Source organism: Hyposmocoma kahamanoa, unplaced genomic scaffold (assembly GCF_003589595.1).
Source record: "Hyposmocoma kahamanoa isolate Upper Pololo Valley unplaced genomic scaffold, ASM358959v1 94, whole genome shotgun sequence".
Classification (NCBI taxonomy): domain Eukaryota; kingdom Metazoa; phylum Arthropoda; class Insecta; order Lepidoptera; family Cosmopterigidae; genus Hyposmocoma; species Hyposmocoma kahamanoa.
Genome location: NW_020654878.1, coordinates 7,409,811 through 7,425,764, shown reverse-complemented (window position 1 = coordinate 7,425,764; position 15,954 = coordinate 7,409,811). Strand labels below are relative to the sequence as shown.

General features: G+C 36.0%; 1 protein-coding gene across 1 annotated transcript; it reads left to right on the top strand.

Moving 5' to 3' along the window:
* Positions 1-3,646: 3,646 nt before the first annotated feature.
* Positions 3,647-13,485, top strand: LOC113237864 (peroxidase-like). Its single transcript, XM_026474562.1, has 12 exons — positions 3,647-3,794; positions 5,626-5,768; positions 7,371-7,538; positions 8,387-8,574; positions 8,932-9,211; positions 9,304-9,504; positions 9,695-9,839; positions 11,150-11,306; positions 12,029-12,196; positions 12,267-12,465; positions 12,635-12,740; positions 13,219-13,485. The coding sequence occupies exons 1-12, from the start codon at positions 3,661-3,663 to the stop codon at positions 13,433-13,435; spliced, it is 2,106 nt and encodes a 701-aa protein (XP_026330347.1). The 5' UTR covers positions 3,647-3,660; the 3' UTR covers positions 13,436-13,485.
* Positions 13,486-15,954: the final 2,469 nt, after the last annotated feature.

Here is a 15,954-nt window from a genome sequence, read left to right as displayed (position 1 = left end):
ATAGTAATCGAGACTTAAGGTACTTCCATTGTTTTTATCTTCCGTGTATTCACTCCATACACACACACTATACATAAGTACACACGTACACGCACTTACATACATACACACGCGCAGGCGCGCTCGACTCGTTATCACATTGTTTACTATGTAGCGCAGTTATGTTCATTAAAAACAAACTGAATTGTGTAAATTCAATTCACAGATCTAGTTACCTACATCTAATACCTAGTAACGCACGTCTAGTTACCTACCAATGGACTCCAGTCGCTTTGTTAACTTTTAGTTAAATTTAACTGATATTCAATCTAATTTGTTTAACCCTCCTTTTCTCACAATGAACAAAAATCTTTATTATTATTATTTTTTATTAATGCAACTATTGTGGACTTTTAAAGCTATTCAAGATCAACTGGATAAGAATACAGAATTCAAAATTTGTGCAATTAAAATTACATGTAAGTTGACTAATTTGTATTTACAATTACAATCATCAGCCGAAATATGAACGGATCTATCGGTCTGAAGTAGTGTAGTCAATGGCCAGAAGTGGCAGTGCATTGAGGTAAGACCGTAAGTGAGGTCGGGCTGGGTAATTCCAACTAATCGAGGCGCTTTTTAACGGGAAATCCAAGCTTCAAGCCGGGATTTTTCGAAGCTTACTTATTTTTGTTTCACGTTTTAAAGCGTTGTCGATGTTTCAAGTGGTTTATTTCGATTTTTTGTTGTAAAATACGTACAAATCATTTATATTTTTAATTGAAAAAATATTTTTTAACCGACTTCCAAAAAGGAGGTTCTCAATTCGAATGTATTTTTTTGTATGTATGTTACGCAATTACTCCGGCATTTGTGAACAGATTTCGATAATTCTTTTTTTGTTGTAAAGAGGATACCTCAGTATTGGCCCCATTTAAATTTTTAAGAAAATATTCTACTTCTAAGAGTGGCAAACTAGGGAATGAATCCGGTAACGCGCACTTTCCGGTAACCGATTTCAATAAAACTTAGCAAATAGAAGTCTACGAACTTTTAAGGTCGGTTTTTTTATCATAGTTGTAAATGTAATTGCTAGTCAGAAACCCATTATGAGATCTATTTAGATTATTTACCTACGGTAATTATTTGGTGCTCATGGACCTACCGTTTGAATGTTAAATTACCTATGCAAATTACTTAAAATATTATATTACACTTCTTCTGTTAGTTAATAAAACATATCGTATGGATACAGTTTGCATCATGACGAAACCGATATAAATTCCTACTAGAAATATTGTTGTCTTATGATGAAACCGTCACATTGAAACGTCTGTATTAACGAGTGTAAATAGGATGACATGCAAGCGAAAACGGGACGCACGTTTTATAACAACAAAAGCGCAAATTATTAAAACAGTAAACATTAAAACAACAATTACGCATAATACCTAAGTGATTAAGGAATCAAAAAACTACACAAATAAGGCTTGTAAAATATTCAAGGGCATATTTTACAAACCTTATTTGTGTAGTTTATACAAAATCTCATAATACATGAAGGCATTTGTATTTGACCGATTGTCTCTGAGGTTCCTGACATTCGGTAACTTCAGAATGCAACGCGAGACTAAGCTCAGATTGACGAATTAGCCAACTTTTAGCGTGACACGTTTCGAGAGCTTAACATACCTATCTTATTTTACCTACCTAATAAAAGTAAGCAAAATAATAAAAGAAACATTGTATTAACGACAGTAGCATGCAAAAATTATTCAACACATTTACGAAGCTATTCGTTTCTACGATAACTACATACGTACGTAACTACATACATAACTTCAAATCGGGCTTTTAACTTACAGAAAACTATGATTGAGGTGTTTTTATAGAAATATTTTGTGCAAAAATAGACTATTCTAATTAAGAGGCGTGCAAAATGCTAGGAACACGGTTACGCTGTGAAAACGTCTCACCATGACATTTTTGGAAAAAAAAAAAAGAACTTTAAAGGTATATCCTTCCTCCTAATTTTTCCTTGTCTACGCTCACCAAAATTCATAAATACAACTAAGTGTGAAATGAAATAGCCAAAGGCAACTAACCTCGTTTGAAGTAGGTACATTCTTTATTTTCTCATTTGCCTACACAGAAAACCTCTCAGGCTATTTATAAATTAAGATGTACAGTTGTCCATGTCTTGTTGTTATCCCAGAGGTCAAAGGAAGGGAAACTCATTAAAACTTTTTTATGTTTTTTAAAGGAAACTGTCCATCGCAAGCGAACATTCGTGATAGTGACCATTAGTGAATATTACATCTCAGAACTGTCACATACAATTCGTTGGACATGCCCGTGGCAGTGATCCAAAACCGTTACGTATTTGAGCTTAACCATATTTTGTTATTTTGTACGCAATACAAAATTAATAATGTAATCGTCAATTGTTACTTTAAGTGCAACACAAAATAAAGAGCGTATTAACTTGTCAATGTCTGTGAGATCTTTAAAAATGTTATAATCTTTACTGATAGTACTTAGTACAATCGTTTTTTTTTTGTGGGGAATGCGACAAAATAACAATTTTACAAATATCTCGTGACTAGAGCGTTTACCTTACACTTGCCGTGTGCCATTTCCACCCCTTTATCACGAATCAAGTTTCATGTTCGACGTTCTAGTGTCGTAAGGGATAATTTGCGTGGCATTTTAAAATACCTGTTCAAGTACATTCTTTACTCCCTCTCATAGAACAGTGTTTTATTTCTAGATCCTTGCCTCATAAAAAAAGAAACTGGTCATTTCTGTTTTTGGATCTTAAGACGACAGGAAATTTGATGACAGATGAGAACTAGTAATACGGCAATAAGGTAGAGGGACAGACACAGTGATATTACAGACGGCCAAGGCCAGATTATGTAGCCGTAAAAAAATTGTGGTTACCAATCTTCCACTGTGACCAAAACGGTCCTAGCGACAGTATTTTATCTTCCAAAGTTTCGCTAGACCCGACCTTTTTTTTGACAGGACGAACTAGTCGTGTAATGGTAAGCGACACGCCTATCCGTAACTGTTGCAATGCCACTTGGAGCTTTTAATCGCAAAAATCTTAGGGGTACTGCCACTGTGGTGTCACCCTGAGACATAAGTTCACAAGTCCCCTGTATCTGTAATTTTACCAGCACCCTTACCCTTTAAAACCGGAACGCAATAATGTTAACATACTGCTTGGCAGCATGAGTAGGTAACGTGGCAGTACTTCCATGGACGATCTCTTTCATACGGAGCTCTACTGGTATTAGAATATTTTGGAACATGTGAAATTTAATAAGAAACCTCTTTTTAGGCGATCGTTGATTATGTTTCCAAACCGCATTATGCCAGTGTGATGTGTTAAATCCTTAAATCTCTCCTAGAGGAGACTTATGCGCACATCAAGCAGAAAAGTAAAATTACTTCAGATACTTAATACGCTTTCTTGTTACATTTATTAATCTCTATTGGGCAAGTCAAGTGAACCATCATACAACTAATTTATGAAAGGAACTGTTTAAGTATTATGTCCAATTTTGAAGCAATCATGCAAATTGAATTTCATTTTGTTGCAAAAGATTTCGTGTTCGTTATTCGGGTTTCAACTACAAGTTTCGTGTACGCTGAAATAGCCGGTGGTGTGTAACAATGAGTTATTTGTTTCAAGTTTTTATTTTTATATGGCTGTCTTTAGACGTGAGTGGGGCAAAGTATAAAATATATAATAGGTACAGTGATAAAGCAATTGAAGACAATGAACTTCGACAAAAATATCACAACAGGTAAGCCGATCTAGTAAAAGTATCTATATTACACACCTTTGTTTTGTTTGTCGAAATTAATTTATCTTTTTTTGGTTGTTTTATTGTAGGAGACGTCGGCGTCGGTTCGAATCCGGCCAGATCGATGGAATTTTTTTAAGTGTTCGATATTTAGTCATTATAACAAAACTAGTGGAGAAATTTCACAAAAAATAATTAAATATCATGATGGTGAAACGTAATTACAGTTAATAGCGACATCTCTAGCCAGGGCTGGTAGCTGTAAAGGTACCTAACTGGGTGACGAAACACTTTCATAGATTTCTCATAGATGGCGCTACGGCTAAAAGTCGTTGAAAACCAAATTCAAAGATCGGACAAGAAGCACATAGAAAAATTCTTGAGGTCCGCTGGTTTTTTCCCTGGCTTAGTTGGCATAGCGTCTGGCATGGTTTGCTACGAGACGTCGGTTCGAATCCAGCCGGGTCGAAATATTTTTTTCTAATTGTTCGATCTTTCTATTAATAATTATTAATTTATCTTGTTATGCTCACTATTGATACAAAGATGGAACAAACATAACATAATATTCCCGCGATCCAACCGGACTCGAATGCATGTAGGCAACAGACATCGGCGCGCATTCGATCGTATTGAGGAAATTTAAAAACATCATAATATTCAATAAAAATAATAAGATGTCATTAACCTAACACGACGTTTTTTTATTAAAATGTTTATTTCATTATTCAGTACAATTTTGATGCATGAAATACTTATCTAAACTGAAATTATAAAAGATCATTCCGATCTTTTAATTTGTCACCACTCAAAATGTAAGAAATAAGTTAATAACTACAACGTTATTATAAAAAAAATAGACCTCAAAAGTTTATGAAATTCCTTCATTCATCAATTCATTTGCCAAGTTTTATAAGTATCGGTTCACGGACACCATTGTCCGAAATCCCATAAACCGGATTCATCCCTAAACCCTAATTTACCACCCTTAGAAGTGGAATATTTTCTGTAAAAGGGACTACCACTGAGGTACCCCCTTTCTAACAAAAAAAGAATCGTCAAAATCGGTTCACAAAAGTCGAAATAATACACACAAAATAATAGGTTAGGTTAGAACTATTAGGAACTATTAGGTGAGGTTAGAACCTCCTCCTTTTTGAAAGTCGGTTAAAAGTGCCTGAGAACACATCGACGCTGGAAACTACAAAATTTCAATTTTTCCATATTAGAAATAAAAAAAATTAAAAACAAAAATTAGAGATGATTATTTTGTTAAAAAAAGTTTTAAATCGCTCATCTGTAATATTTTCTAAATGTACGTTAGACGTTTTACCTTTCCAGCGTCAAGTAGTTGTTTGGTGAAATGTTGTTTTATTTTTATGTGCACGTTGGTTATGGCACGTTAGTTAGTTATATTGAATATTGTCACATTTTTTAACAAAAAATGTAGTAACAACCGGGATTTGTAGAAGTCATTCTTTTCATTTTTATTTATGCACCATATTTAGTTATCCACTTATAAACGAGAATATATATATTTTTTGTTTCATTAATGTTTTGGATTCTGAACTCGTGTCTTCTCAATTCCTCTATTTTGAGTTACGATACCATTTTGTTTCATGTGCGATATATTATAATGTATAATTTTAAATCTCACATTATCTACTATTTGCGTTTCACGAAGTTACACCACTTTTGCGCTAATAGTCTTCATTTATTCTTCTACATGGGAAGTATCAATTGAAATTTGAAAGAGGTAGAACTTTCATAATAAATCGGTATCACAAAAAATGCTAATAGATTGACATGTGTTATATGATATGGGTCTCAGGAACTGTACTATTGAAATCGAGCCGTGCGCGCCTCACGAAGGCAGCCGCATCGACGGTACGTGCAACAATTTCAAATATCCATCCAAAGGATCCGCCAGAGGACCTTACTTGAGAATGCTTACTCCGGACTATGGAAATAATAGTGAGTCAAGTTTGATATTTTTATGTAGAGTTCTAGAAAAAATATTAGATAATCGTCGTCGCCTACATTCGTAAACCACGTAACCTTCATTAATGCGAACTTATGAGTAGGCCCAAAAACAGAAATACTGGAAATAATTACAATATGACAACAAAGAACGCTAGTACGTAGAAATCGTGGTATAACGATCTATGATTACACCTTTATTTTATAACGAAAAAAGGGTCTACAAATTATATTTTAAGCTTTAATTGTCCGATATTGCGTTTGAAGAGTAAAAAAGTTAATTTATTCAAAATAATGAATTTATTCATGACGGACTTTATTTACTAATATGACACAAATACAGATTAAAATACAAAAGTAAAAACATAACATTATTGTCATAGCAGTGAAAGGGTAAAGGCTCAGCATACGCCTAAGTTTCCTAAGGGTACCTTCAAATTAGATGCTTGTAGAAGCGCTGCAGTGACGCGGCAGCCGCGCGTCTGTAACGTTCAGTAATTTCAGTTCACTAATTGTGACTGGAAAAGTGACGCGCGCGTGTTAAGACAATGGCGCTGTAACTGTGCTTCTAAATAATGTATGAAAATTACGCCGCAGTGGTGCCACTGCAGTACTTCAATAAACGTCTAATTTAAAGGCGCCCTAAAATGCTAGTTTTCATTCAGGAACAAAGAGAGGTTAATTGTATTGTAAGCAAAAATATTACGACTATAAGTAAAGTTAGTCATTAAAATAATATACATAATAAAGAGTAAACAGTACATACATTTAAATTAACCTATTAGATATGTAAGTGCGCGTGCAGGTGTGAATATATGTACAGCTGTAGGAGTAAATTGTGATTGTAAATAGGTTTTAGTGTTGTATAATGTGTATAGTATAAATAAATTAATATATGTAATGTGTATAGATCAAAAGTAAAACTAAAATTATGTATTTTTAGACGTTCTCCGTGGTCGAGTAGCTTGCACATAGGTTTTCATAGTGTCGCTATTTCCGAGGTCCCGGGTTGGATCCTCGACCGGGTCAATGTGGAAAAATTAACTTTTCTGCATAGACCCGGATCTGGCTGTTTGTGGTACCGTCGCTGTTTCCGATTTCCATAACACAAGTGCTTTAGTTATTTACTTTGGAATCAGAGCAACGTATGTGATGTTGTATAATATTTATTTATAAAGTTTGAAGCAACGAGTCAGTGTCGGAAGATACCTACTTAACACATTCAAGGAGCATGATATGTTTGTCTCCTATTACAAGCTCATTGTGTCATAATATAGAACTTATACTAGAAATTTAAAAAAAAATCAACGCAGACAATTTATACGACTCCAACAATGCGATACCACACATTTATGTCCAAATAGTTTAAATGGATTAGGCTTTGAGAAAAAATAAATGAGCACTTATATACGCTGCTAAAAGGAACATCCTTTATGCTCCAACAAGACATTATTTCTATTTTTCAAGCTTACGTAGATAAATATTTGTCGCACAAATATACTCTGTTCAGTCAAATCCGGAACGAGCTGAAATTAAAATCTGAAAATACTTTTAAAAATTTTTCTTACCTTATATTTATTTTGGGGAACATTTCAGACCAAGATATCCGCATGAACAGGAAAGGTGCTCCATTACCGACGGCCCGGAAGGTTCGGACCGCGCTGCAGTCTACGGGTCGTGTTGACGATAAGCACACTTTCAACGTCGCCGCGGTACATTTCCTCGAGTTTATCGGCAAAGATGTCAGCGTCTTGAATGGACCGTGTGAGTTTATTTCGCTTAAGGTAAATATGTACTACAAAGATTTTGCTGCAGATGACAAAATCGTTAATGTAGGGGAATGTACGTAATATGTCAATTTTACAGGCGATTTTGATGTTTATAATTAATTAAAGTGGCACTGCAACTGTTATGAACAGGCCCACGACTTGTTCGTCACTTGGTACTCTAAAAAATAAATAATCTCAGTACAAAGTACTAAACAAACCGACTTCAAAAGTGCATGGAATTATAAGTATTTTGCCAAGTTTTATTGCAATCGGATACCGGAAAGTGCGCGAAACCGTATCCGTCCCCTAGTTTGCCACCCTTAGAGGTGGAATATTTTCTTCAAATGTAAATGAGAGTACCTCAGTAATGTACCTCAGTAACTCTTTCCAACAAAAAAAGAATCATCAAAATCGGTTCACAAAATTAAATGGTCGAAGTTATCGCGTAATATACATACAAAAAAAATACATTCGAATTGAGAACCATTCTATAGTCCAAAAACAATATAATAACACGCCAGATAATCACACTGACTATCTAATTATAGCAGAAAATTCTGTATAGTATGAATACTAGAACAAATAAAATTAAACACAGGACAACAAGACCTGAATAAATGTAGAAAAGTTCGTTTCCCAAATTGGTCATACCGGGATCCTTCTCGTCTAACGATCGCATTGCTGACCGCTAGATCAAAAAGGTCGTCAACTTTGTGTACTGAAAATAACTTAATAAATATTATCTTTCCATGTAATATTATTGTAGGCAATTATAATGAGGTTATCTTGAAGTAGGTCACAGAAACAAAGCTGACGTATTAAACAAGCCGTAAACAATTCTAGTGGACTACATCCGAAATAGGCAGCACTGCTGCCAGCCTGAGGGCAAGGCTGATCGGCGATGTGCACCTATAAGGGTACCCGAAGACGACCCTTATCTTAAAGTGACTGATATACGCTGCCTAAACTTTTCTCGCGCCGAGACTTTCCAAGACGCTGGCTGCGCGCCCGAAACAATATACCCCGAACAGGTTCGTATAACTTTTGATGCATACAAGTTGTGATATGCGTAAACTTTCCACGCTTAAAATATTCCTTCACTAACCCACTGAGATACAAACTTCTTAAAACCTCGAGAGTCCGAACTTCTGAAGTGCCAACTTTACTTCGGTTATAGCATTTTTAATAATAAATGCGAGTCATGTACGTGCAGAGCCGTTAGCCTACTAGTCGACCATCCTTAATAGCGTCGTAGACGAAACTTTGCGGGTAGTTTTACTGTTATTACGAATATAAAGCGGGTTGGCCTTTATAATCTCAGACACGGAAAATCACACTTATTGCAGAGAGACAAGCATTTAGAGTCCCAAAACAATTTCGATTTTCAGATCAATTTCCAAACACCAAGCCTGGATTTATCGACAATATATGGTGTAGACGAGATGTCATCAAAGCAAGTCAGAGCGTACAAGCATGGGCTATTGAACTTGGAAAGCAGAAGAGAACGTTATGTACCGTTAAATATAATAAACAATACAACTAAGCTAACAGATAATGAAACTGAGACTCTACCTCCTGAAATGAGTGAAGTTGTTCGAAAAGCTGTTCCTACAAGAAATGACGTTTGTATTCAAAACCAATGCAATGAAACTTATTGTTATCTTTTCGGTGAGTCCGCAAGTTTGGCAGTTACAAGAACTATGGTTATATAAACTGAAACATCTATAACCAAAATACTAGATTTAATTCTTATTTTGTAGGTTTACCAGAAGTTGGAAACTTCGACATACGAACAACGACATTGACCATATTCTTTATGCGCGAACATAACCGTTTAGCAAAGATTCTTCATGAACTGAATCCTTGTTGGAAAGACGACCGATTGTTCAAAGTCGCCCGGCAGATCAACATAGCTACAGCTGCTAACATATTTTTCTACGAGCTTTTGCCGGTGCTATTAGGTAATTAAAATTCAAAAACATTAATTCGTATCTCTCTATGTTTTAGTGCAGAATAAAGTCGTTAAATACAGTGTTAAGCAGTTTGTGGAGTAATGTTACAACATTTTGTAATCCTATTGAATACTTTGTTAATGTTTGGAGTGCTTATGTTATAGTGTGAATGTTATAGTCTTTAATACATTTGCAACAGGATATGAAAATATGATGCATAACAGTCTAATTTCGGAAAGAGTTCAACACTTGAATGTTTATAAGAACGAAACAGGACCTCTTGTGTACACGGAGTACGACATCGCAACAAGATTCTTCCATACTCTTTTGGACGGAAGGGTGAAGTAAATATTACATTACGTTTTCTTTACAATGGATAATTGAATGGATTGTCGAAGTGTTATATTAGATAAACAAAGTCATAGTCATCCATCCTCCTTTTACACCGATCATACACGCCGTGGGTCACACCTAAAGGCATAAAATTTGTCAAAATTCTTTACTGAAAATTATACCTTACCTCATTAAAAAGGCGACATTTTGTTATATGTTGTCTTCCACGTTTTTCCACATTCTCTGCCTGAATATTTGTTCCCTATAACCTGGGCCTTTTCAAGGCGAGAGTGAATAGGTATTGTACAGGTGCCCACCGTCGACAATGAAGCATGCCCATGCTTCATTGTCGACTTCATCATCACTTTCCACCAGCAGATATGAAGGTCAAATGTGCACTTTTCTATCTATAAAACTAACTGCCTCCGTGACGGAACGGTAACCACGCTGGACTACCACGCAGGTGTCTCGGGTTCGATGCTCTGGCCGGGAGAAATAATTGTATGGCCTACATTTATTTCTCTGCTAAGTTTGGGTGTAATTCGTGGTTATCTATGTGTGTCTATAGCACTATTAAACAAAAAAACAAATAAATGGGACGCTTTGTATAACAACTAAGTATACGTAGGTGCATTATTTGATGCGGTTCAGCTTAACAGCAAGGCTTCTTGTGAAAGAGTTCGTCTAGGAAAGTACTGCCAACGTTAATACAGTGACATGCTTGAATCGCATTCCGTTAAGATTTTTTATTGCATCTAGGATTTTATTGAATATTTTAGGTAGCATATCGACAACGCTAATTAAAAATAAGGTCCTTTTACAAATTCTTTGAACCTATATTTCCTAGTGCGAAGTATAATAATAAAAAACGCACACACTCATGAGTCAGGAAATCCCTGTGTCACGGGTGCCATGGATACACACATAGACAACCACAAATTACACCTAAACTCACGAGAGAAATAAATTTAGGCATACAAATATTTCTCCCGGCGTGGGAATCGAATCCGGGACGGTTGCGTGGCACCAGCTTGGTGGCCACGGATAATCACACTTGAGAGCTTATTTTGTCTGGAAATTCGCTCGAATTCGTCTTTACAAACAAAGATGCCTCCAGGATATACAGACATGGGAAGGTCAAAAATCTCAAGGTCACAGAAAAAAGGTCGGCAACTGTTCGTGTACTTAAGGTCGATGATGTTATGATGGTGACCATTTCTCAAAGTATATGAAATATTGTTATGTAATATCACGGTGAATAAATTGCATGCTGTTTAATATCTAGCTCATTCACATAATACACGATTTTTTTTTTTTTCAGAAAATACAACGAAAATTATTACTACACTGGATACTTTTCGTTTAGCGATACTATTTACAGATCTGGGGTAATTGAACAAGAGGCAAACTTCGAAGAAATTAACCGCGGTACCTTTTATCAGAAAGCTGCTAAGGTGGACGACGTTGTAGACCCTGAAGTAATAACATTTCCGATCAACTTACTTTTTCTTGAATATTTAACCTTTTTGTTGTCCATGTAACTAGACAAACTTTGTCATGACAGATACTCTGAAACGTCTGCGTCGGCAACTTGCCTTAATTGCAGCTTGTTTATATCAAGAATTTTCTCATTTAGGATGTTTTCTGAGACGTCATCTCAGTTATACAAAGAAAAATTAGTATCTCTTTACGGCTCAACTGCCTCCGTGGCCGAACGGTTACATGCTGGACTGCCACGCAGATGTCCCGGGTTCGATTCCCGCCGGGAGAAATGCATTTATTTCTGTCGTGAATTTATGTGTAATTTGTAGTTGTCTACGTGTATGTCCATGGCACCCACGATACAGGGTTTCCTTAGTGCGGGGCTATGAGTGTGTGCATTATTATTATGATTCTATTATTATTTATTGACATTTCTTGTGAAATAACGAACACTCAGATAAATTTTTATCGACCTAGTGGGACTTCAACCCACATCCATGCTGCATGGTAGCATTGCTCCAACCATCTGAGCCACGGGTCCAGTTACCGAGTCGTCGAAATTCTCCTGTGTTTTTATTATAGATCTTTGTACCGACTTTCGACATTCGTTGTCGTTAATCATATCTAGTGAGAGATTTTTGAATATACTATTATTATTATAACTTACTGCTTTGTTTAGATTTGTAATGCAAATTATATACTTTAAGCGTTGTTGCAGATTTCTGAAAACTTCTATGGGGGACTACAAAGAACTCATGATTTGGTTGCCATAGACATACAGAGAGGTCGAGATTTAGGCGTGCGTGGTTACAATGACTATCGCCATCTTTGTGGAATGAAGCCCGCTAAAAAGTTTGAAGATTTTCTCGATGTTATGGATATGGAGGTATGACATACTTGTCAATTTTATGCTAAAATTTCGAGCAAGTCAATTTAAGTTAGTATATTTATTTCAGAAAGTTCTAGCCCTCAAGAAACTTTACGATGATATAGAAGACGTAGATTTGTTAGCTGGAATCGCAAGCGAGACTTTGATACAGAATGCTTTCGTAGGTCCTACCCTCTTCTGTATCATGACGAAACAACTGCAATTGTTTAGGTTCTCCGATCGTTTTTGGTTTGAGAGAGGTGACCAATTTCATAGTTTCACAATACGTAAGTAGATTTTTAAACTGATATCAAGTATTTTAAGCGTGATTTTTATTTAAATCTGAGTTTAAAATAACTGACTTGCTACCGTAAGAGCTTTCGAATAAGCAAACACGGAATTGCAATCAAAACGAATTGTCGATTTAAAACTAAAGGAGACTTTTAACACTGGCAGCTCAATTGTATGAAATCAGGCGTACCAACATAGCGCGACTGGCGTGCAACAACGCTGAAGCCATCAAATTCATTCAGCCGCGGGCGTTCCTGAATGTCGGACACGGGTGTGTATTCGATTTGCTCTTCAGTATTAAAGTGTACACAATGATCGTCCGGCAAATTATTGCACAATTCGATTTTGTTCAATTTATTCCGTACCGGTTACTGCTCCAATATTAAATGAAAAGCGAACACGGTTTTTATAGTCTTGCGAAACAAATTAAAATCGATATTATTTTACTTTATATTGTAACCATAATTTTTATTAAAAAAAAGGAACCGCCTTCAAGTTTTACATACAAACTGAAACTAAAAAGTGAGTGACGGGAATCATCCCTTAGTTTGCTACCCTTAAAGGTGGAATATTTTGTTAAAATCTTAATGGGATCATACTGACGTAGCCTCTTTCCAACAAAAATGAATCAAATCGGTTCCTAACTAAAAAAAAAAGACACAGTCGAATTGAGATCCTCATACTTTTTTTTAGTCTTCACATATCCAAATTTAAATTTAAACATTTTCTCTAAAAGATACTTTTTTTAGGAATGCGCATGTACCCTGCACACATATTCCTGGACTTGACCTAACCAAATGGCAAGACCCGAGTTGCTATACGCGTACGGAGCAACGATCGTACAAGCGTCCAAAGACCAACTCGTATAAACAGAAAGGCAATGTTGAAAACGTGGACCGATTACAACCGAAAAACGTAATAACAGATCATTCTCCTTTGTATGATGATATTGTTGCTGTCTTATAATTCGAAGCAAGTAAAATAATTTTGAATGATCCTTTGAAATGATATTGACCTGTTTTAACTATTAATATTAAATATAACTATTTTATTCTGTACCTATATTTTTTAATATATACAGTAATATACTTACAAATAATTCATTTATGTATTATACTACATGTAAGTGCCCTTACAACTATATAATGCAAGAGCAAAAAATAAACAGGTCTGAATTGAATAATTAGCAATATTAAGTAGGTATTGCGGTAGTCAACCACAAACGATGGCCTGTACGTGATATTACTCATTTCTATGAAGTGTTTATAATTATTAGTACAAAGATCAAACATAAACATATAAAACAAATATAAATATTATAAAATATCACATCCGTTGCTCTGATCACAAATTAAGTAATTAACGCGCTTGTGTTATGGAAAACGGAAATAACGACGGTATCACAAACACCCAGTCCCGAGACAATATAGAAAAGTTAGTTTTCTACATTGACCCAGCGGTGGATAAGCCTGGGACCTCAAAAATGGTAACACCATGAAAACCGGTGTACAAGCCAGTCGACCACGGAGGTCGTCAATATATTCGATCCAAATGTATAGAAATATTCGTAAGACCTGCTGGCTCAATCTGTAGCTCAGTTGGTAAAGTGGTGGCCCTACTTTGGCATGCAGATGCAGGTTCGTTTCTTTGTTTTCGATCTTTGTATCAATAATTATAACAAACTGGCTTAGTAATTTCCCAAAAAATAAATTAATATCATGATTTCATAGAAATTATTGATCATCATATTATAAGTGAATGTACGTTTAATATTATATATTACGATCAATGATTTCTATGAAATTGTATTCAACTATCAAGTGATATTGAGCGGAGAGTGCAACCCGGAAGTAGGTTGAATGGAGTTCTGTATGCCTCAATGGGTAGCCAGAATTTCTCACAACAGGCGCATTTGGCTGTTCATCGGGGCGTGCTGACCCCAACCCTAATATTTGGTAGTGAGTGTTAGATGTGGCAGAAAAATATTTGAAAGTAGGGTGAGAGCTGTAGAAGTGAGAGCTTTCCGCAATGTGTGCGGTATTAGTCTTAAAGACCGAATACCGAACAGTATAGTCAGAGAGCGTTGTAGTATGAAAGATGATGTCGTGACCACGATAGTGAGAGGGATGCTTCGATGGTTCGGTAAAAAGAATAATGAAAATGGAAAAAGAATGAATGTTGGTAGATTGACGGCACAAATTTATAGAGCGAATGTGGATGGAAGCGTGGGGAGAGATAGATCTCGGCAAACATGTCTCAATCAGATTGGGAATGTCCTTGATAAAGGCCAGATTAAAAGTATCAACAATAAACGGGGATATAAGATGGGATTGATGGGAGTGGAGGAGGCGAGAGAGGTTTGTCAGGAGCGTAGCAAGTGGAGTCCATAGTCTACCTACGCCGGCGGGAGACGGGCGTTATAATATGTATGTACATATGTATGTATGTATGTGTATTCAATTTATTTGAATATAGATGACACTCATTTGCTGCCGCTCATAGAAGCCAATTGGACCCCGCGGTCAACCGCTGCAATCTGCAGTCTGCACCGTTCTACACACTTTAATTCGTATTTTTATCTTGCTTTGCGTACAAAAAAGAAACTATTGAATAAAAATACCATTACAATGTATACGAGTAGCAACTAATAGCTGTTTTTTCCGGCCGGTAGGACTCATTTCACCGCTCGTCACGCCCTAGTAAACAGACATTCACACTGTTCGCTACACATTACATATATAGACGTAGGTTTTACATATACGTGAAACATACGTTTTAATCACAATGTACTTTGCGACTTCAATTCATAACAACTGCATTACAGAATGCACAAGTAAGTGAATGTACGTTTAGTGTTACTGTAGAGAAAGATAAGCAATTGTTAGACAAGTACATTTCATAGGTACGAGTACCGTTTCCATTGAAGCATATTATAGGGCTTTCCCCAAAGTAATGTCTATAAAATATTTATTAAAAAAAGGTACAAAATGCACGCGCTATCATGATGTATATGATGCATGAACCAGGTAGGTGTAATCTGAATCAAGTAAACACGACAGTAATGGGTTTGAAATTGCTAGCGTGACTCATATACTTGAATAAAAAATACTTACTGATCATCAAACTCGGTATACACATCAGGACCTCTTCAATAAGGTATAAATAAGCCCTTGTTATTCACGCTTAGGTAGTTAATTGTAGGAAAAGTTATTTTAAAATAATTTTCTACTCTTTGTGATACATATGAAAGCTCCAGTATGAGCATCAATTCTTAGCAAGGATTTTTTTATGACACCAAGTAACTGGACGAACAAGTGCTGGTGGTAAGCGACACGCCTATCCATGGGAGTTGCAGTACTACTCAGAGCTTTAAATCGCAAAGATCTGAGGAGCACTTCCACTGCGCCCGTCACACTGAGATATAATGACTTGACAAGTCCCACGTGCTTGTAATTTCACTAGCACTCTTACCCTTTAGAACCGGA

Bases quoted from the DNA above. Each gene is read 5' to 3' on its own strand.
- LOC113237864 (XM_026474562.1), top strand. From the start codon at position 3,661: ATGAGTTATTTGTTTCAAGTTTTTATTTTTATATGGCTGTCTTTAGAC. The intron at 3,795-5,625 runs GTAAGCCGATCT...TATGGGTCTCAG, and splicing joins CGACAAAAATATCACAACAG to GAACTGTACTATTGAAATCG. The intron at 12,466-12,634 runs GTAAGTAGATTT...TAACACTGGCAG, and splicing joins ATTTCATAGTTTCACAATAC to CTCAATTGTATGAAATCAGG.